Raw genomic sequence first — 22749 nt, forward strand, 5'->3', positions numbered from 1 at the left:
GCTCAGTGTATGTTTGAGTTGATGTTAACTGGCGGGATGGTCGGTGACGATTTCACCTCAAACAAGATGAAACAACTTTTACATGTGCATTCCATCCTTTGTGATCTTTGTTGAAGACTGAACGTGTGGTACAGTGCATGTACAGTACAATGTTTAACTTTAAAAGGAGGTGCCCATGTAGCCAAGGTCTTAGGCCCATTCAACCCAAAATCCTTGGGTGTTGTCCCGAACAACAATAGGAAAGTGGCATTGCCTGCCCCTTATCACGTAGCCTTGAGACGGGAGGTATTCATTCACAGTGCCCAGAAACTGGGTTTTTAGCAGAGAAAAATTCTCAATTTCCTTCGTGTTTGTATTCACCAGTCAGTCTGAACCCTCTTCCAGACTGTGATTTCCTTGTCTGTCTCATCCTAATCATACTTTCAAGTAGACCATTTCTAGTTTGATTATATGGTTGGAGTTTTCAAACTATATGATATATGAAGCACACACAGATTCTGTTATACGTGTTTTATCTTGTATGTATCCAGAGCTCCCTTGTATTCACTCCTGGCTGACGAAGAACAACATCTCACTCTGATCAGAGTCAAGGTGTGGTTTGATCCATGAACCAAGCTGCCATGTGTGATTGAGTTTCACAGAGGGTACCATGCAGACTCTTTTCCTTGCGGCTACACAATTTAAACACCCAGCCATTACAGACATCCATCCTTCTCGGAAATGAACTCCTCGCTAACAGACATGGTTTGAGGTTACACCTCAGCTCCAGCAACAATATGACTTTGATCTCTTTAGGCATTTCACAGTGCCATACATTGTATGACTTGGTCAACTGTGCCTCCTCTGAGCTTGTACCTACCGCGGAGCTGTGCAGTGTGAAGGAGTGTGTGAGTGAGAGTGTGTGTTTAGGAGGAGGGATGGTGAATGAAGAACAGGCAGATTGTGTGTCTGACTTTTTAATTCCTGCAGGAAAATCCTTTTAGCATTAGGACCCAGAGGATTTCTGCAGGATGAAAATGGTCCAGCACACCTTTATGTTTTCAGAGGCAGGACAAAGATGTGAAAAAGTTGTTCAATACTGTAACAAAAAAACAAAAAAAAGTTGAGCCGTGAGCCCTGTCATTGGCTACGAAGAGTCTGACAGGAAAATGCCACAGAGTCTGCTATAAATGTATTGCAATTGACAACACATTGACTTGAGTCAACAACAGCAGCTCGCATGGTTTAACAACCATCATCTCTACGGGGTCAATATGAGCTCTTCTGTGGCCGTGTACAGGAATATTTACACGGAGGACCGTTTCAAACAGGCGTTCGGCTCCGACGATAACACGAGTGAAAGTTTGCGGCTCCGAGAAAAACTCGCCGGGAGGTGCAGATGTTCGCGACGCGCCTGCCTTCACCTGTTGAGGGAGAGAGTCCCCATTTTCAACTGGCTGCCGAGATACAGACTCAAGAAATGGATTTTAGGAGACACGATAGGCGGCCTGACTGTTGGTATTCTTCATATTCCGCAAGGTGAGGAAACATAACATCATGAAAACGTTAGAGTGCAGTTAATAACTCGCAGCTTGTTTTCTCTTACTGGAGGCACTGTGCTTGCGATTGATTATTATTATCATTTTTAATAATAGTATTATTTTTTATTATCATAACAGTAATGCTTTCTAAGTGTTGATTCTGAACATTGATACAGATGCTTTGAATTTGTAGCCTATTGAATTTGAACAGGGATGTTATTGTAAAGTTAAAATAAGTGTTTAAATTTGAAACTTTTCAAATATATATGGTCACAGTGGAGAATAGTCTGTTGAAACAAACAAAAAGAAAACAAACACATTATTAAGTTATTAATAGTGTTATTAACTGTTTAGTTAATTTTGTATATTAACTGTTTTTTTTTTTTCATTGTCTTTTCTCCAAACAGGCATGGCCTTTGCTTTACTGACATCTGTGGCCCCAATATTTGGCCTTTACACATCCTTCTTCCCTGTTGTCCTGTATATGTTTTTTGGCACAGGTCGCCATGTGTCCACAGGTAAGATGATGGTCGACTTTGCATCTGTTACATAGGCTACATTTTTGAGAAGAGGAGCCAACATTGTTTAAATATCAGGGAAAACAAGAAATGGCATCTTTGCCATGAAAACAATATTATACAGTTATATGATCTTATACATCCATCTTGAAATTGAAGTCGCGTCAGTTGTGTTTTCCAGTGTTAGTGAGATGTCTGGCCTGTTCTCAGGTACCTTTGCTGTAGTGAGTCTGATGACAGGCTCTGTGGTGGAGCAGCTGGTTCCCACTCCTCTGGAGATTAACTCAAGTTCGACTGAAGTGGCTGACTTCGAGGCCCAGAGAATTGCAGTGGCCTCAGCTGTAGCACTTCTCTCAGGAATTATTATGGTAAGAGATGCTCAAAGTATAAATCACAATGTTGAAAAGTCACAAAACAAAATATTGAATGCACCTGAGATGGCTGGTATCAGACTGGATTCTCTGACACTCACCTCGTTATGTTAATCTCTTGTGTCCCAGCTCTGTATGTTTGGTCTTCAGCTTGGCTTCCTCTCCACCTATCTGTCAGAGCCAATTGTTAAGGCTTTCACCAGTGCTGCTGCCTTCCATGTCACCATCTCACAGCTGCAAAGCATGCTGGGCCTGCGGCTCCCTCGCCACACGGGGACCTTCTCCCTCTTCAAGGTAAGCAGTGCTTCATGATGATGCTGTCTCCCAAAATGTTGTTCTTTAAGCACAGAGCCTTTCATCTACTCACTGAATTGTGTGCTCAGACTTTAGCATCAGTGATGGAGAACCTGCCTCACACCAACATGGCGGAGCTGCTGATCTCTCTGTTGTGTCTTGCTGTCCTCGTCCCAGTGAAGGAGATCAACATGCGTTACCGGCACCGCCTGCGCACACCTATACCCGTGGAGATTCTCACGGTTAGTCAGCTGGGTTTATGAATTCTGAAGGTATATTAAATATTTACAATGTTTTAACGGGTTACGAATTAGGATTTTATGTTCTTTTCAGGTGATTATTGCTACAGGCGTGGCCTATGCCTCCTCGCTCGACTCTACTTACAACATTGAGATAGTTGGCCATATTCCTGCAGGGTAATCTTTTAGATTTGGATAAAAAAAACACACAAAAAAAAAACTGAGCTCAGTAGCTAATTTGAGTAATTTTTCAAATTTTCCTATCCTCAGATTCCCGAGGCCACAAATGCCTGCTTTCCACACTTTTCCTGCCATCGCTGGAGACACAATAGCCATAACATTTGTTGGTTATGCTGTGTCTGTGTCACTGGCAATGATTTATGCTGATAAACATGGATACTCTATTCACCCCAACCAGGTAAAATCCAGGAATGTCACAACTGCTTGCTGAAATGTCAGTTCAGATTCTTGACACTCTGCTAACTATTTTTAACCTGTTTGATTTCAGGAGCTTCTGGCTCATGGTATCTCCAACACAGTGTCCTCCTTCTTTACCTGCTTCCCCAGCTCTGCCACTCTAGCCACCACTAATATACTCGAGAGTGCTGGAGGATACACACAGGTAGTGTATATGATATACAGTAGTTCATGTGCATCTTCATTTATGTGCTACTGGTACCATCTTTGTATTAAAGACACAATCCACAATTCAAATGTAAACAGAAGAGTCACACCAAGAGAAAATAAAATACTCTTTATATTTATGCCAAATGCACATGCAATGCAAACTGGTTGAAATGTTCTTCAGGAAAAACACAATGACATTAATGTTATTTTTACTGGTACTTTAAACACATAGCAACAAAACAAGTTGCTGTGAGATAGTGTGTGTGTGTGTGTGTGTGTGTGTGTGTGTGTGTGTGTGTGTGTGTGTGTGTGTGTGTGTGTGTGTGTGTGTGTGTGTGAGATATATATATATATATATATATATATGAAATATATATGAAAAATATATGAAAATGATGAACAGAAAAATATAAAAAAGCTTATTTTACCTCTAACATACACATAACTTATGTTTTTGTGTGTCTATTCCTGCAGCTCTCTGGCTTGTTCACTAGTCTGGTTGTCCTGATTGTCTTGCTGCTGATTGGACCACTGTTCTACTTCCTGCCTAAGGTGTGATCATGTGTGTATCTGTACAAGCCTAAGACAAAGAGAGGGGGGCAATGTTCACTCATCTCATCCTTTGTCTTGTCTCTCTCCTCAGGCAGTTCTGGCATGCATCAATGTGACCAGCCTAAGGCAAATGTTCCTGCAGTTCCAAGACTTACCTGAGCTGTGGAGAATCAGCAAGATTGACTTTGTAAGGCCAGTTTAATAACAATAGACATAAGACTTGTGGTCCCTGTGCAACAGTAAACGCAAAACATTGGCAAGGAGATTGTTTAATTATCTCCCCAGTATAGCTGAAATTTTGTGAGCAACAACTTAGTTGCCTCCTGAAAAATATAAGATGCATATAACTTTAAACAATAACTATAGCTTCACAGTTGCAAAATTATTTAAATATAAACATTATTTCAGCCAAAAAGTATAGTAATCAAGTCATGAAATCTTGGGCTACTACAATGGAACGATGGATACTTTTCACACTAGTCGCATGGCTACAAATTGACCATACTTTACAGTAAAATGCTTCTGTTGTTGTTTGATATATCCTGACGTAACTGTATGTTTTGGGTCTGTGTCTTTGTGTAGATGGTTTGGCTTGTAACCTGGCTCTCTGTGGTAGTACTCAATGTGGACCTTGGCCTGGCTATCGGGGTGGTTTTTTCTATGATGACCGTCATTTGCCGCACACAAAGGTACATCTATGTTCCCTCTGTGCGAATACTGTGGCTCAGTTTCAACCGTAAGAAATACCATGCACATCATGGAGGTTAAACCCTAACCCAAATTAAGATAAATGTCATACTCAAAAGCAGGAAAATATTTTCCATAAAACACCAGAAAGGCATCTTCTAGGCAGGAAATATATATATATATATATATATTTTAGACACAACAATGAATATTTGTCTGACCAAGAAATAATATACCATAACTTGTTACGTTAATTCAAAATTGATGACCAATAATTCCACAGGGCTGGTTGTTCAGTTCTTGGCCGAGCCAGCAACACAGAAATTTACAGACCTCTGGAGAACCACGGCAAGGTGAGCAACGTTTCTGGTTATTGTTTCTTTCAATATGTGCAAAAAAAACAATCCACCTCAGGCTCTTTTACCCAAACTTTGAGGCACGTATGATATTATTTTTGTATCCAGCAACTAATAATTTTAATCTCAGAGAGGATGCAGTGGGAATGTCCTAGAATATAGATGAGACTACCCTGTTTTCCTTTCAGTGCTATGAAGTGCCCGGAGTGAAGATTCTGACATACAACGGGCCCATTTACTACGGCAACCGCAGCTTCTTCAGGGATGAAATGAGCAGGCTGTTGGGCCTGACGCCAGAGAAGATCCGCAGCCGTGAGAAGGCCAGGAAAGCCCTGGAGAAACGGGAGAGAGAGGCCACCGTCAACACTGTGGTATGACGACAGCAATCTCTGAATGAGCTTCGACAAAAAAAATATACAGATTACGCCATACACACACTGTAAAATCCAATTTAATTTCAGTCTTCTTGTCCGCCCCTACATTGTTCTTTAGGAAAGAGGCATTGCAAACACATCGTTTTCCTCAGAAAATGAGTTCTTTAAATCTGGTAAGAAATGCATTTTATAGTGGCTTTGTGTGAACCTTGCTAAATATGCAGACTGTACAAAGCATTTATATTTTATAGATATTTTTTGGTTAAAATATTGCAAGTAAAATGACAATCCTTTTTTTTTTTTTCTGCAGAAACATCTGCGAGTGATGTCCAGGCAGTGTTAATCGATTGCAGCAGTGTGATATTTATTGATGTTGCTGGAGCAAGACTCTTCACACAGGTTAGTCAGTAAAAGTAAGACACAATGTACACTTGCCTTTGGTGGCATCTCTCCCTCATGTCTCTGATTATTATGTCAAAGTCATTGATTGATTTTGGATTTTTTGCAGATGTGCACTGAGTGCCAGAAAGTCGGAGTTCATATATATTTGTCAAACTGCAATGGTAAGGCCTATGTATCCAAAATATTTCAATGAATTGATCTCGTATATTCTGTGTATATTATGTTATCAAAAAGATGTTCTTAATTTTTAGAAGGATGACAAATACTGACTGCAACTACTGATTTATGTCCCTTTTAGAGAGTGTCTTAAAAATTCTCACATCAAGTGGCCTAATGAACTACATGAACCCTCAACATATTTTCGTCACTGTTCATGATGCTGTGATGTACATTCAGCAGCAGAAGGTAGAGATTGGAATCTTTCCACAAATATAGAGGAGACTTTGATTTTTTTTTTATGACTTGGATTTCTGTGAAAAACATTATGATACAGTTGTCATCTGTTGTAGGAAAAGCCTCCAGAGAACACCTCGACAGTTTGGGTCTGAGACAGGAGGACAGTGATGAGTCATGCTCCCCTCAACCAAGTGTCTGGGACTGAAATGGCAGAGAGCACCAGGACTTCTGTTTTATTAACTGAGACAACGTCTCTCAGCTGTATGGGAGCGCTCCAGCGTTTGGTCTGGATTATACCTTATACCAGTGTTTCAAAGAAGCAGCAGCCTGCTGTAGCGCTTTACCATGATTTACAATAACTTTTACAGTACAGTGTTACCGGTTTTTTGCAGATACTCCAGGCACACATTAACAAAAATCAGATGGGTTCAAATCCGGCAAAAGGGATTACAATACAAATTTTAGTGTAAAGAAGCCTGAAAAACAATTAGCCATGTCCATAATACTGTTCTTGACAGAAGACATTTTTTTTTAACTGTTTTTATTGTCATATATGCTGTATTTTGGCATTGTAATATTTATTTAGTTTCTGTTTTTTTGCAATACAAATAAATATGAAGTGCACTGCATAGTTTGTTCAAATACTTTATTACTATGTATATTTATATTTTAAGTCCAGTGCTTGAATATTCAGCTGTGTGCAGTAAATTCCATACTGACGAAAGATTATAAGATAGACCTTTTGTACAGCAGCTTTGCCATCCAGTGGCTGATTTGACAATAAATAGATCCTCCAAAAAGTAGAACTTTTACTGTGCTTTTTTCCCCCTCAGTGAATCAAAGCTAAAGTTGATAAATATTGGAGAAACTTGGGTTGTAGGCCTCTATATCTGTGTTTGGGTCATGGTAGTTATTAAACACTTTGAAGGGAATCACGGTGTGGAATGTGAAGCATGCCACTGTCAGATTGTGAGGAGGGAAGAAGAGCAGTCTTTGTATTTGTTGAGGAATTGTACATCTGTGTGTGTGCACTGAGATGCAATGAAAAAATATTCTCTGATTGAAATGAAAACAAAGAAAGCAGATGTTGCCCATGCAAAGAGTAAAACTGGAGGTCATCAGTCCTACAGATTACTGGTTTATGCAACAATCAATCTACAAGGAAATACACCTTAACTCCTACTTTCTAAGAAAAATGTTGCATAGTATAAAGCAAGGCTGACAGATGCTTATATTTGCCCTTATAATAATTAAAAGTGACAGCTATCTTACTTCCATGCTGCCCTCTGCTGTCCAACAGTTGAGCTTTCCTCCCTTTGCTCCTTATCACAATTCTGTTACCTTGACCTGCTCAAACTATACGAGTTCAAAAATGGGACAAAAAAGAAAAAAAGCTAATTATTTTCCTTGCTTGATGTTGGATAGCCAAGTTATTAATTTTTTCCTGTGCATATTTCAAAGAGGCCTCCAGATACTATACCCTTTGGGTTTTCCCTTTAAAGCTCAAGGAGTGTTTCGCTAATTGGCAGGAAGTAGTCCACTTCAATTAGAACATGGTACACAAGGCTGTGGCCAAATGTTTACGAAGCCAAATTCTACAGTTAGGCCCACAAACATGCACAAACATTACCAAAAGGTACATATTCAATAAGTAACCCTGCAAAACTGACAGCAAGGTCAGCTGTATAAGGCTTAGCTTTACCTGTGAGATGGTGCTTGCAGGCAATTCTGAAAAAATGGGAAAAATGAGCATGTGTACAGGATATATTTATGTTGTCGACCTCCATAGTAAAAAATAAATAAATCTAATATTTCCTTTCAGTACCGATCGCTTATTTCTACAGCAAAGAAAAAGAACCAAGAAGGAAAAACAAACAGAAACACAGAACAACACTGGATTACAGTGGAATAAAACATTAAAACCCAAAGTGATCCGTAATATTACCAATGAATGCAATTTGGACGCGTACAAAAGGAACAATAGTTGAAATACAGCAAAATATTCTCTAATTCTCAAAGTAGATGAACCACTCAACTTGAGGCATTTTTGCATGATCTTATGTTTCCACCTTGTGGTGAAACGTTGGAATTACAGTCTGTAGGTTCCTGATCCTTAATGATCATATGGCCTTCCTGTGCGCATCAGGTGTCCCCATAACAACAACAACCTAACCAGATCACACCATCAGATATTTTCATATCCGCAACTCTTTGGTGAAAGGTGTTCTCAGATTTATTAAAAATATTATTTTTCAATATTATAAAAAATACTTGATTACAAGTAAAACTCCTGATTCAAACTCCTCTTTAAGTAGGCTAAATGTAGCCTACCTACAGCAAAAAGTTGTCAAAGTACCATTTGTGCTCATGATTGACTGAATAGACTGTTAATGCAACAGCATGCAAGATGCATTTTATTGTTGTAGTTTGAGGAGGAGCTAGATGTATACTCTTTAGGCTGTTGTCTATAGGTTTCAATCCCAGGGATCTAATGTCTCTTTGGATTACGCATAAAGGGCTTTAAATAAATCGTGAAAGTTTTGAGTTAAATAATAGAAGAGTAAAGAAGAAAAACAACGTTCTGCTACAAATCCGCTTTTCTTTTCTAATCTTATTGAGAAATAATATTGACTATGGCAAAAATAGTTGGAATCACTGGTTTAAATGTATCTGTTTTTTTTAAATTATTATTATTGTGAAATCATAATCCATAAAATTGATATAATCATGTAAATACAAGTGCTTCAACATTTTGCTTTTCTGTATTTAATAATTTTCCACTACTGCTGCAAGTGTGGCTATTTATGTTCCCATTTGTCAATACCCGAATTACAATCTTTCAAATGTCACATTTGACCTAATTTTTGGTACGCTCTCCCAAGCTGCCTCCCTCATACAATTTTGAAAATCTCACAAAGAGCCTTTATAACACTGTTTAGACCTAAAATATGCATTCAAATGTCTCTGATCATTTCTGGCATGGCTGAAAAATATGCACATTGTTTAAAAATAAAAATTGCAGATTTGTCTATTCTTGGTTGGGAAAAGATTGATTTTTAGAAAACTGGAAAATGTACAAACTACAACTAGTTACAGGTATTATATGGAAAAGCTGATTCACAACTTAGCTGACACTGACAATTATTTAATTCCTGTCCATGTATTTTATTTTATTTTATATACACAAACACATTCCAAAAATACAGATTTTAGACAATATCAAAAATCACAGGGTTCTATAACAGTGAATAGTTCCAAATGGGATAAAAAGTCCTTAATTATAGAAGCAATAATTTTTTTAATTTTTTTTTTAAGTACCAGAAGTTAATATATTTACAGTATAAACATACACAAGACAAACTGAGCATTAATTTGGATTAATGGCTGACCACTGGCCATTATAAAGCGCTACTCAGGATCTTTGTGTTTGAATTACTACTGAATAATAATTACTTAAATCTGAAATCAACAACACTCACAATTAGTGACAAAACTTGACTTGGATCATGTGATCGAGCAGTGAGTGTATGTCAGACAAAAGTGGTTAGAAAGCACTGATTTACAAAACGTCCCCTATGCTCAATGTCAAACCACATTTGTTGAGAACAAAAAATGTCAATGCAATGTAACATTGTTGTGTATTTAGTCAATAAACATAATGTAAAAAAAAAAGAACAATGCAATTTTCTGGAGTAATAACTTAGTTGAGAGCTGATCATTCTGCAGCTGGCCGCCTTTGGGCAGGGTGTATGATGTTGAAAGGCCGAAACACTTGATGAGACAAGGGAACACTACTGACGATATGTCCTGGGCCCAACTGCCACATAATTTTACAACCTAAACCATCAAGGTATACCCCACACGAGCTCAAAACCCCCCCACTTGTCGATCGTTACTCACTCTCATGCAAAAACAAGGTCAATTTTCTGGAAATGCTCACACCTTTGCAGAAGTGTCGGCTGAATACCACATTGTTGTTCTACATATTTGAATTCTGAGAACAACAACAACTTCGCTGGTTTCAGTGGCTGCTCATGCACTTGAACCTGTTCTTAAAGTAGAAGATTTCATTATGCAGTTCACTATCTGTATTTGAAAATGAGTAGCGGAATTTTTCATAGGCCTTTTGGGTGTCTGATTTACTCCACGGAAGTTTGATTTTTGATGCGTGGTTTACAATAACGTCACTACAGGAGCCAATGTGAAGGATGCCCAGAGCGTCGATAAAGAACTCTGTAGGATCAAAAGAAAATGTCGTTTTGCACAAGCCTTGGTTCATTTTTCTTTTTTTTTTAACCAACAGTGTAATCCCATCTCTATATAGGTAATGACAAATAACTAGATTCTTACCCAGATGGCCGTGTCGTGATAGGCGGGGGTCAAAGCCCACTTGCAGCAATTTGTCTGTCCGCCCCATGAAGAAGTTGATGACGGCATCAGCTCCCACACAGTTGGGAAATCCCTTGATGACATGGTGGTAGCCAAGTCTGATATGTAAACACTCTCCCTCCCCACCTCCTTCTTCCACTGAAATGGTGTGACGGAATGTTGCAGTGAAACCTGTCACCTCTCTCACTGCACCGCCAACCTGAAGTCATGAAAGCAACCAGAAAGTAACCGTTACAGACAATAACTACAGCGAGTAAGGTTTGCAAGAAACAGTAGCATGGCCCTTAAAAAGTTAGACCCAACTCACAGCATACTGAATGATAAATACCAGCATTGTTGGACTAAAGCAGTGCACATTTTTGATTACTGAGCTACATTCTGAGTGTAGAGTGATGGTGATATACAGTGAAGGAAATAATTATTTGATCCCTTGCAGATTTTGTAAATTTGCCCGCTGACAAAGAAATGAACATTCTATAATTGTAATGGTAGATTTATTTTAACAGTGAGAGAAAGAATATCCCCCCCCCAAAAAAAAAAAAAATCCAGAAAATCACATCATGTAAAAGTTATTAATTGATTTGCATTTGGTTGTGTGAAATAAGTATTTGTTCCCCTATCAACCAGCAAGAATTCTTTAGATTAGATTAGGTTAGATTAGTCCTCTCGCTTTAAGAAAGTTGAGACAAGTGTCTTTTATACAGGTAACGAGTTGAGATTCAGAGTACTTTCTTAAAACGAGAGGACTAATCTAACCGGTCTGTGGGAGTCAGAATTCTTGCTGGTTGCTATGGTATCAAATACTTATTTCACACAATCAAATGCAAATCAATTTCCAACGTTTATATGTGATTTTCTGGATTTTTTTTTTTTAAAAATATATTCTGTCTCTCACTTAAAATATACCTACCATTACAATTATAGACTGTTCATTTCTTGTCAGTGGGCAAATTTACAAAATCGGCAAGGGATCAAATACTTATTTCCTTCACTGTATGCCAGAGGATTTATAATAATCTTCTAGTAAAAAACAGGAATCTGCCACTTTGTATTTTTTTTCTTTTTTTTTTCTTGTGGTAGGAGATTAAAACGATTCAAAATTCTGATGAAGAAATTACATTCAGTAAACTGCAGGACTCACTCATACTTCCCTTTTTGGCTCTCTAATCCAGCAAATACAACAGACAAAACTACAACAGTAACAAATATCAATGACAGGCCCGTCCACACAAGAATGTTTACAAATGTAAATTAAATTGATCTAAATTGCTGGCCTTGGCTGCATGCCTTTGGTTTTGACTACAAGATAGCTGTGGTCATAACATCTGCTAGAAGAGTAGGGAATAAAAAGTTCACAGATGAATGTCAGAATTGATTATGGAAAGCCTTGTAAGGGATCGACAGAATCTTAAAATACATCCTGTAATTCACTTGCAGTCAGTGATTTAAAGCCAGGATTGGAGAGGAATAAGGTGAAACTGCTTCAGAGGTTTGCTGTTGCTGCAAATATCAGTGCCAGTAATAAGGACCTCTGCTATAACACCATTAAAGTGTACAGCTGCACTTTATTGCCTACTGCTTGTATAACTATATTTTGCGGTTAGAGCTAATTTGAGCAGAGCTGATGTGGACACATGCATGGTCTTCACCCCAGTTTGTGTGGGAGTTTACTGTTTTATTAGATATAATAATACACGCAGATGATATTTGTCACACATTATTCCGTCTCTGGACATGCATCTCACCAGATCCAGAGTGGTCTTCTCCAGGATGTCCACCATCCTCTCCAACTTGGTGTTTGAAGTGAAGATGAAATCATCATCCACCCAGAGCACATACTTGGTTATCACTTGAGACACTGCCAAGTTTCTTCCTGCAAACCAACCCTGATTAAACAAAGAAGAAGTACACATTAACTATGCTGTTAATGATTGAAAGCAGACAAGAAACGGACTAACGTCTTCACCTTTCCAAATGGCATAATGTAATGCTCAATGTGAGGACCGGTCACTGCTTGAGGGTGTTCATTATCATCCGATATCACAATGGTGACGGTTGGATAATATTTCCGTATGCTTTCAATGAGATCTTTGAGTTTGTCGTAGCGCAGAAAGGTCTTGGTGGCGATGGTAACAAGAGCACTAATATTGTACTCTAAGTGGGAACAGAAAAAAAAAAAAAACAATATGCCAAAGTTAATTTCAAACACTGTACATCAAATAAAACTGATGATGATATACAGGAACTGCTCACACACCTCCTTGGTATCCAGAGTTGTAAAGTTTGGGAATCATTCGATGTCCAACTTTAATGTTGAAAAATGAGTTGTAGCCTTTAGTTGCAAACTGAACTACCAAGTGAAACAAAAACAGTGATAAATCCAAGTTTAAAATTTTATGAGAGAGGATGAAGCAGGGCGTATTTTACACTCAACAAAAATATAAACGCAACACTTTTTGTTTTCATGAGTTGAAGTATAAGATCTAAGACTTCTTCTATGCACAAAAAAAGGTTAATTTCTCTCTTTTTGTTCATAAATTTGTTTACAGTAGCCAAGGTGTGCCTCGGACTGGTCACAATAAATGGCCACTCTAAAATGTGCAGTTTTGTCCTGAAAATTAATTTTACAGTATCAAGCACAATTTCACCAATGGCCACAGATGTGCATTTTTTCTTTGGGTAATTCTCACACAGTTGATCAGGTTGTTAATTGTGGCAGGTGGACTGCTGGTCCACTCTTTTTCAATGGCTGTGCGAAGTTGCATGATATTGAATTGAAACACACCGTCATATTCTCAGATCCAGAGTATCCTCAACATTGTCAATAGAGGGCATGTTTGATGAGTATGCAGGCCATGCAAGAACTATGATGTTTTAAGTTTCCAGGAATTCAACACAGATCCTTGCAACATATGGCTGTGCATTATCATGATGTGCATTATCACAATCCAGTTTGAGAATGAGCGACAGTTTCTGAATATGGAAGTCTCTCACAACAAAAGTTGAGCGTTATATCAGTCTTTTCATATTTAAAGGCAACAGCTGATTTAAAATTTAAAAAAAAGGTAAACAGCAAGTAACAAGCCTATGCTACTCCACTGATTTACTACCATACAATAATGTGGCAGAATGGACTCATACGGCCCTTTGAAAAAAGGGAGTGTTGCTCTTTGGAGTCAATAATTTTGTTAGGCATTAATCATCTCATGGTTATTATGAGAGTCTATCTGAATGTCGTATATTTCAACTATAGAACTAACCTTGAATTAATTATTGCTTCTTTAACTCATTTACCATGAAGTCTATTCATTCATTATTGATCCAAAAGAATGTGTTGTACTACTATTGAGTTTCTACTCCATGTTATTTTACTTTCAGTATCAACAGAGAATAAATATGGTTACTTTACTCGTATCTGCCGTCCTTGGGTGGAACACAGTGTTTGTAAATGTGACAAACTGCAGCTGCCTGTTCAGAGCACGGAGGAGAGGACTCGACAGTATCATATGCTTCTCTCCCTCCCCTTTTATGGAGACCCCGTCCACCGTAGCAGCAACATCAAAAGTACCCAGTGATGCTGTAAAATATACCTGTGACACAATTTTCATGGTTTGGGGAAAATAAATCACAAAGAACCTTTAACATTTAGACAGAAAAACATTTGTATGTCAACCACAATGAAACCTCAAAATTAAGGATTTACTATGTGCTCTGATCTTGCTTCTTCTTTAAGACCCAAACCTATGGAAAGAGAGTAATTATTACTGGAGATATGAGACTGGAATGAGGGTGAAACTTATTAAATACCAGACTTAAATAGCAATTGCAGCAACACTAGCAAGAAAAGAGGTAATTTAGGCAGTTTCTTTGATATTGTGTCAAATGCTGTTACCAGGAATGATGATCGTTTTGAAGGGCTGCACCTCCACACCCTGGGTAGGATACTGAAGAGGACTGTTGGCCTCGGCTACAATAAGCACATCGTCAGGATTGTAGGACCTTCAACATATTAGATACATATTAGAACAAGGCCTTAGTACCCATATAAATACATTTCATATTACTAATATTTACAGAGAAGACAATACAAGAGCTCAAGCCTCTTGAGTGACACATGAAATGTAATTTAAAAAAAAGAAAGTCCAGTTGCCTCCAAGTTAGTATAATGAGATTTCCTGTGACCTCGGGTGACTTAATTGTCTGATATAATGTCAGTACAGTAACTAATTTGATTTAAAAAGGGGTGCATTATGTGGCAGAGATGATTTTGGAGATGTCAACATCTGCATTCACTTTTTTGCAGCCATGATAAGTGATGAGTGTTAAATGTGTAACAATTGCAGCTATGTGCTATACAGTGCATCCGGAAAGTATTGACAGCGCTTCACTTTTTCCACATTTTGTTGTTACAGCCTTATTCCAAAATGGATTAAAAAATTTTCCTCAAAATTCTGCACACAATACCCCATAATGACAAAGTGGAAAAAGTATGTTTAAAATTTTTTGCAAATCTATTAAAAATAAAGAATGAAAATATAACACGCACGTAAGTATTCACAGCCTTTGCTCAATACTTTGTTGAAGCACCTTTGGCAGTTATGGAAAAATAATGAACTCATCGTACTTGTCAAATATTTGTCTATCTGTTGCATAACATGTTCTTATTGTCTCAGGAAGGATGTACCCATTTATCTGTGCACAACATGGTTCTGTAGTCTCAGTTACAATGTCTCTGTACCTTTATCTTGTGACCTACGACCTCACTCAGTACTATCTACAGTGCATCCGGGAAGTATTCACAGCGCTTCACTTTTTCCATATTTTGTTATATTACAGCCTTATTCCAAAATGGATTAAATTCATTTTTTCCCTCAAAATTCTACACACAATACTCCATAATGACAATGTGAAATACATTTTTTTGAAGTTTTTGCAAATCTATTAAAAATCAAAAACGAAAAAAATCACATGCACATAAGTATTCACAGCCTTTGCCATTACACTCAAAATTGAGCTCAGGTGCATCCTGTTTCCACTGATCATCCTTGAGATGTTTCTACAACTTGATTGGACTCCACCTGTGGTAAATTCAGTTGATTGGACATGATTTGGAAAGGCAGACACCTGTCTATATAAGGTCCCACAGTTGACAGTACACGTCAGAGCACAAACCAAACCATGAAGTCCAAAGAATTGTCTGTAGACCTCCGAGACAGGATTGTATCGAGGCACAGATCTGGGGAAGGGTACAGAAAAATGTCTGCAGCATTGAAGGTCCCAATGAGCACAGTGGCCTCCATCATCCCTAAATGGAAGAAGTTTGAACCCACCAGGACTCTTCCTAGAGTTGGCCGCCAGGCCAAACTGAGCGATCGGGGGAGAAGGGCCTTCGTCAGGGAGGTGACCAAGAACCCGATGGTCACTCTGACAGAGCTCCAGCGTTGCTCTGTGAAGAGAGGAGAACCTTCCAGAAGGACAACCATCTCTGCAGCACTCCACCAAGCAGGCCTGTATGGTAGAGTGGCCAGACGGAAGCCACTCCTCAGTAAAAGGCATATGACAGCCCGCCTGGAGTTTACCAAAAGGCACCTGAAGGACTGTCAGACCATGAGAAACTAAATTCTCTGGTCTAATGAAACAAAGATTGAACTCTTTGGCCTGAATGCCAAGCGTCATGTTTGGAGGAAACCAGGCACCGCTCATCACCTGGCCAATACCATCTCTACGGTGAAGCATGGTGGTGGCAGCATCATGCTGTGGGGATGTTTTTCAGCAGCAGGAACTGGGAGACTAGTCAGGATAGAGGGAAAGATGAATGCAGCAATGTACAGAGACATCCTCGATGAAAACCTTCCCCAGAGCGCTCTGGACCTCAGACTGGGGCGAAGGTTCATCTTCCAACAGGACAACGACCCGAAGCACACAGCCAAGATAACAAAGGAGTGGCTGACTAGTCTCCCAGTTCCTGTTGCTGAAAAACATCCCCACAGCATGATGCTGCCACCACCATGCTTCACTGTAGGGATGGTGTTGGCCAGGTGATGAGCGGTGCCTGGTTTCCTCCAAACTGGGGGCTTACACATATTGGCTTTGTATTAGCATGAGCCCGAGTCCAACAATACTTATGTACGTGATTTCTTCGTTTTTTATTTTTAATAGATTTGCAAAAAAAAACCAAAAACCAAAACGTTTTCACGTTATCATTATGGGGTATTTGTGTGTAGAATTTTGAGGAAAAAAGAGAATTTAATCCATTTTGGAATAAGGCTGTAACATAACAAAATGTGGAAACAGTGAAGCGTTGTGAATACTTTCTGGATGCACTGTAACACCATTTGAGCCTCAGATATCTGAAAAGACACTTAAAGGGTGACACTAATTGAGGAAACCTTGCACGTTTGCGATAAAGAAGGCTACTTTAATTCAAACACTGATAACTCTCTCTGAAATGGGCTTCTGGTTTGTTGTGCAAAGAAGAGCCCTCTGTGCTCCTTTGGTTAATATTCTGTTCAAGTTGTGTAAAACAAGGGGAAATCCCACATACGTATCTTTATGTTGAGACATTGTGACATGATCAAAATACAACATCGGTTGTTGTCAACTATGATAATAACAATAACAGTCACTTGACATGCCTGCTGTAGTCTAAACCCGACATTATCTTACAAATATAACCCGACAAGGGTGGAGGCAAAGAGAGCTAAGCATGTGAAGACTAGCGTGAGCACATGTTTGTGTCCAGACAGAATATGAGTGAGGCCTTTGAATAGACTGCACTGTCTCAGTATAGAGGTGTTGTGTGTGTGGCGAGTTATCTGCCAGCTGATTACATGACAGCATAACTCACAGGTGCCTTGCCAAACTAGTCATTGGTCATTCATGAGCAAATCTTGTGAATCAAAGTGCCAATATTTAATTCACACAGACTTTCTCAACATCTAACAGGAGTCTAATCTTTAAATTGATCAGGGAGGCTGTGGCTCAGTCGGTAGAGTGGGTTGCACACTAATCGGAAGGTTGGTGGTTCGATCCCCAGCTCCTCCTGTCCACATGCCTAAGTGTCCATACAAGACACTGAACCCTAAAAAATTGCTCCCGAAGGTGTACCATCAGTGTGTTGTAAGTCGCTTTGGATAAAAGTGTCAGCTCAATGAAATGTAATGTACTGATCAGAGAGAATTACACACAGGTTTGTTGCTCAATGCATGTTATCATTTGAACTTTACCTCCACTTGCTGTACTCCTGAGCCCTGTGACGCTTTATAGCCTCAGGATCATGGTGAGACTCCAAGAATGCATGTTGGAGATTGAAGGCCCACACTCGTGGGAAGAGCAGACTGGAGAATGGCAGGTGAAAGGTGTCCTGATCGGCCAGGCATACACATGTATTTTGAGCCAAACGACTACCAGGAACAGAACAAAGTGAGTTAATAGTGATCATAATTTGAATTTGGAACAGAATTTAGACAATAGTCAAGCTGTCTAACAACACACCTGGCCACATCCTCCTTTACATTATAGGCAATGTCATCATAATCACTGTTGGTGTCTGTTATTTTCCCACTGAGGAGTTTCTTTATTGGACTGCCCTGTCTCGGCCATATGTCAACTCCTGAGCTCGTCCAAGAGCTCCAGGAACCAAAGAGGACTAGCAGCAATAGTCCACCAGCCAAAATCAGTCCAAGACTCTTTTTATAGGTCCAATTCATCTACAAAGAAGAGTCATAGAAATGTCAAAATAGCATACATGACAAAGGGGCATGTGAGTTTGACAGGATTATTGACAATTTGACATGATTGTAGATTCATTAGTCTTTGCTGGAAGTCCTTGAAAACCTCTAGAGCTGCAAGGACAATTTAAGTTACCAGAAACAAGTATTGGTCAGTAGAGTACAAATATTAGAACCTAAAAGTCACAGAATTTTCTTAAATTTGAAATGACGTTTTATGAATATTAAGGATGGTCAGATTAGCTGGATGGATCTTAGTCATGTATCATACTGCAGATGCTCAAATCAAGCTTGTAGATGATGTGACATGTTGTCAGGATCTCCGCCTGTCCCTGTTTGTCATTCCCTCTGTTTCCCTGATCACCCTTTTCGATGTTTCCTGTGTCTCCCGTGTTTGTTTTTGTCTGTCATGTGTTCTATGTTTTGGTCTGTGTCTGGAGGGTGTGGATTCATTCCACCGCCTGTCTCTAGTTACCTCCCACTACCACACCTCATTCAGCTGGCACAGCTAGCTCTCATTCCAGTAACTACCACCTGGCAGTATACCAACCCCGGTCCTGCACTCCACCTGCGTCCATCTGTCCGATCATCTCACCTGGTATCACGCTGCAGTTCAGTAAGCCCGTTTGCATGTTCTGCAATTCCGGTTCTGACCCTCTGTCTGTCTCCTGCCTGCTGCAGTCCTACCAGTGTGCCTGTCTGCTACCCTGTGGTAGGTACCTGCCGTCCAGTGTCGATCCATGGAGATAACCTGCACGAAGAAACCGTCCTGTGTTGTTCCTCAGGAAACCACACAGTCGAATCTGCCTGCTGTCCTGTGTCGGTGCACGGAGATCACCAGGTGTCAGCCCCCCTGCTCTGCGTCGGTCCTTGAAGACCACCTGTCTGCCTGCCTGCCGCTGTTGCGGTTCCGCCCGAATCCATGCTGCCCGGTGTGGAGCACGGGAATGCACTCACTAGCCAGCTTGGAACCCGCCTGCCTCAGCTCCGGTGAGAATTACAAGGACACTCTTACCAGCCTGAACAGGTCTCAGGACCTTCTCTGCCTCTGGACTCTGCCAGAGTTCCTGCACCGACCCCAGTAGGATCCCGGGTCGGTAGTGACTGTTGTTGGCTTACAGCCATTCTGGACTTGCTTCTGTACTCGCGCATAATCCCTTGGACTATTCTCCTGTTCTATGTTGAAAATAAATCTGTGTTACATCAAGTCGTCTGCTGTGTGTGTGCTTTTGGGTCTGTTCAACGACAGAACGGACTAACCAGCATGGACCCACCAGCTACAGCAGTAACAAGCCCTGCAGATCACCTGCAAAGGGCGATCTCCAACCAAGGCATCCTCCTGGGGCAGCACCACCAACTGCTCCAGGAGTTGATAACGCTCAGCGGTCCATCGGGTCCCAAGTGGCAGAGATTGGCTGCATGATGGAGGACCTCTCCTCCAACCGACCAGCAACCCGGCCACCCTCTCCAGAACCCACGTTTCCATCTCAGGAATACTATGTCCCCTCTCCGGAACCCTATGATGGAGCCCTAGGGAAGTGCAGAGGTTTCCTGCTTCAGTGCACGCATGTGTTTACCAAGCAACCCCGTACCTTTGCATAAAACAATGCCAGAGTGACTTATATGGTTTAATCCTGACCTTAGTGGATTGTTTCTCTAAGGCCGCCCACTTTGTCCATCTATCCTAACTGGCCTCAGCCCATGAGACCGCCGACCAGTCAGGAGAACGTACAGCGCTGTAGGAGGATGTGGAGGAGCACTCGGCTGCTCTCCTCCGAACCAAGGACCAGAACAAATGCCTGGCGGACTGTCACCGCGTTCCTGCTCCTGTCTACCGCCCTGGCCAACAAGTATGGCTCTCTGCCTGGGACATCCCTCTCCGTACAGAGTCCAGGAAGTTGTCACCCTGGTATATTGGCCTATTCCTCATGGTCAAACTCATCAACCCCACCAGCAAAATGAATGAGTAACTTTTATTCAGAAATCAGTTTATAAAGCGTCTTCCTCTTTTGGATCTGGATCCCTGTGTGTTTGAATATGGACCTCGTTTAACATGCGAGTTAAAATGGAGGCAGCTTGTTTAGTTTGTCATATGCGACATTTTACCCCATGTGGTTATCTCAGTGTTCTGTAAATACATATGTGAGAGGAAGTAAAATGTGTCTGTGACAGTTGCATTTATCCCTCTAAACAAGCTGCACATTTATAAATGATTTGCTAGCATAGATATTTTATTTGATATACTGTAAATTATGACAAAAGAGCAGGGTAATAATATTGTTGATTTAAGATTGTTTGTAAGTAATTGATCCATATTAGTGTGTTGTTTTATGTGAAACTTCAAATTTTCATTGCTTCGAATTTAGTGTTTTTTAAAATTTAAATTTTGTTTATTTTTTTATTGTACTCTATTAATCCCCGAGGGGAAATTATTTCGCTACAGCAGCCTCCCGAGGGGGAGCTGCTGCAACAGGCTGCCACGACCGCAGCGCCAACCAACCTGAGGTGCATGTTTTTGCTATCTTCAACACATTTTTAAGGTATTTCAAACTGTAGAATAAGAAACAGTTTCAAGGTGAAGACCCAGGAGTGCCTCCACATGAATAAAAGCAGCCTTTTTCATTCAGGGACATTTTTCCTAAAGAACAAAATATTCATTGCATAAAAATGTGGCTTAATTTTAAGTTTGTAGTAGATTCCGTTATTATATTTTGTCCTTATGCTGTCCTTTCCCCCCCCCCCCCTTCTCATTGCAGAGTAGGCTGGGCACTTTTACTTCCTACACATTTTCTGTTCTTTGTTCAGGGTTTGAGATTGTTCTCTGTACTTCTTTTACATTTGCCTATGGTAAATTTCGATTAACCATAGGTAAATTAATGTATGTGTGTGTGTGTGTGTGTGTGTGTGTGTGTGTGTGTGTGTGTGTGTGTGTGTGTACACACACACACACACACACACACACACACACACACATATATATATATGTATGTGTGTATATATATGTCAGATAGATAGATATACGTAGCATTATATAGCGCATTATATAATATAGCATTAGTTACACGTTTTAGTCCTGCAAACATTGTCTTGGTAAATTTTTGTCATCAAGGAATAAGGAAAAAAAAACACGGGAGAAAGACGGTTTCTTACTGTTGTTGTTTTCATGGTATGAATATTTCCACGGAGAGTGACTTCTGCTTACAATGGAGAAACTTTCAAATGACAGCTGAGTTTGCTCACAGTATGGCGTCGGTGAGCTGAGGGGGCTCACATCCTCATTCAGTCGCATCCGGCATCACTCTGCACGTTTTCCTCAGCAGCACACTGTAATCGAACTGGAGGTAAACATTCACTTGAAAGGCACGGTTCAAACTTTTTCCCGGTTTTTCCAGGTAAAACTGGATTATTCGTCGACTATTTTAACACGTCTCTTTCTTCTGGATTTGGACATTCTGCGGACGCAGTACAGTAGGCTATCCAATGCCGCCACCACTCGGGTAGAGGTATGCACGGTGGGAAAGACTCACATGGACCATCAGCATTGGTGTGTTTGAGTATTTTAGAGACTCCAGAAACTTTAAACTATAGACCAGTTTAATACCTCCAGAAAAAAGGGCATGTTTGCGTCAGTTTTGCTCTGTTAAGACTTGCATATTGATCTTAAACCTTTTTTTTTTTTGTAAGTGATTATATTTGGAGTAATATTTATACTGTTTCATTTCTCTTTCTATTGTTTGCCCTACTGCTGCCTTGTTGCTATATTTTTTTTCATTTGACCCTTTTGGGAAAGTAATAGGCTATGCTACGTTATTTTCTTTCCTATGTGTTTATTTATTTTGCTTGTGTGATTTACATTTGGCTGCATATTACTTTCTGACCTTAGAAGTTCCTGTTGAAGGCAAATTTCATGAAATGGATCCACAGTACACCCCACAATTTAAATCTTACAGTAGCTTGTTTTTGTCACTTTTTCGTTCATTTTGTGGTCAGAAATGACTTGAACCATTTTGTTTCCGTCCCTATGTTATGTTGTGTTGCTTTTTAGTTTTACAGTTCACTTAAGTCTTTTATTATTGACTAAGATGACTCTGTGCTGATGCATTTTGTTTAATGCTTGTGCTGTTCAGACAGGGATGTTTCAAGTCAAGTTTGCAGCCTACAACATGTCCTTATAGGCGCCCTCTTATGCTTTAATGTAAAGTGAATGTAATTGTAGCAGTGAATATGTGGCTTGAAAATGTTTAATTTAGAGGCAAGGGTGACACCTAGTGGGCTAAAGATTAACAGAGCAACA

The 22749-nt window shown here is 39.9% G+C and overlaps 2 protein-coding genes across 3 annotated transcripts; one reads left to right on the forward strand and one right to left on the reverse strand.

Moving 5' to 3' along the window:
- The first annotated feature begins 1213 nt into the window (after positions 1-1213).
- On the forward strand, positions 1214-7136 carry slc26a10 (solute carrier family 26 member 10). The gene is made up of 18 exons (XM_069688455.1): positions 1214-1518; positions 1928-2038; positions 2249-2406; positions 2539-2703; positions 2793-2945; positions 3037-3119; positions 3213-3360; positions 3451-3564; positions 4044-4121; positions 4213-4308; positions 4704-4810; positions 5092-5161; positions 5353-5535; positions 5657-5711; positions 5849-5937; positions 6047-6101; positions 6239-6345; positions 6450-7136. Exons 1-18 carry the CDS (start codon positions 1254-1256, stop codon positions 6486-6488), a joined length of 2076 nt encoding a protein of 691 aa, XP_069544556.1. The 5' UTR covers positions 1214-1253; the 3' UTR covers positions 6489-7136.
- A 2893-nt stretch (positions 7137-10029) lies between these two features.
- On the reverse strand, positions 10030-21926 carry b4galnt1a (beta-1,4-N-acetyl-galactosaminyl transferase 1a). Of its 2 annotated transcripts, XM_069688464.1 has the most exons (11): positions 21606-21926; positions 18220-18434; positions 17952-18128; positions 14618-14724; positions 14429-14466; positions 14135-14315; positions 12983-13075; positions 12692-12879; positions 12471-12611; positions 10687-10924; positions 10030-10569 (listed from the first exon to the last, which is right to left on the reverse strand). In XM_069688464.1, the coding sequence occupies exons 1-11, from the start codon at positions 21618-21620 to the stop codon at positions 10358-10360; spliced, it is 1605 nt and encodes a 534-aa protein (XP_069544565.1). In that variant the 5' UTR covers positions 21621-21926; the 3' UTR covers positions 10030-10357. The 2 variants fall into 2 exon arrangements, with proteins under 2 accessions (XP_069544565.1, XP_069544573.1); XM_069688472.1 differs by lacking the exons at positions 14429-14466; positions 14618-14724; positions 17952-18128; positions 18220-18434; positions 21606-21926 and having other exon boundaries at positions 12983-13070; positions 14135-14214.
- Between the last annotated feature and the right edge of the window lie 823 nt (positions 21927-22749).

Source organism: Brachyistius frenatus, unplaced genomic scaffold (genome assembly GCF_029030835.1).
Source record: "Brachyistius frenatus isolate BFR_SWC_R1_liver_20210118 unplaced genomic scaffold, ASM2903083v1 Contig_6, whole genome shotgun sequence".
NCBI classification, from domain to species: Eukaryota; Metazoa; Chordata; class Actinopteri; family Embiotocidae; genus Brachyistius; species Brachyistius frenatus.

Excerpts from the sequence above, each read along its gene's own strand:
- slc26a10 (XM_069688455.1), top strand. The coding sequence starts at position 1,254 with ATGAGCTCTTCTGTGGCCGTGTACAGGAATATTTACACGGAGGACCGT. Across the intron at positions 3,120-3,212 it reads GTTGGCCATATTCCTGCAGG|ATTCCCGAGGCCACAAATGC; the intron begins GTAATCTTTTAG and ends TCCTATCCTCAG. Across the intron at positions 3,565-4,043 it reads GTGCTGGAGGATACACACAG|CTCTCTGGCTTGTTCACTAG; the intron begins GTAGTGTATATG and ends CTATTCCTGCAG.
- b4galnt1a (XM_069688464.1), bottom strand. Across the intron at positions 18,129-18,219 it reads GTAAAGGAGGATGTGGCCAG|TCGTTTGGCTCAAAATACAT; the intron begins GTGTGTTGTTAG and ends TGTTCCTGGTAG. Across the intron at positions 14,316-14,428 it reads AAGCAAGATCAGAGCACATA|GTATATTTTACAGCATCACT; the intron begins GTAAATCCTTAA and ends ATTGTGTCACAG.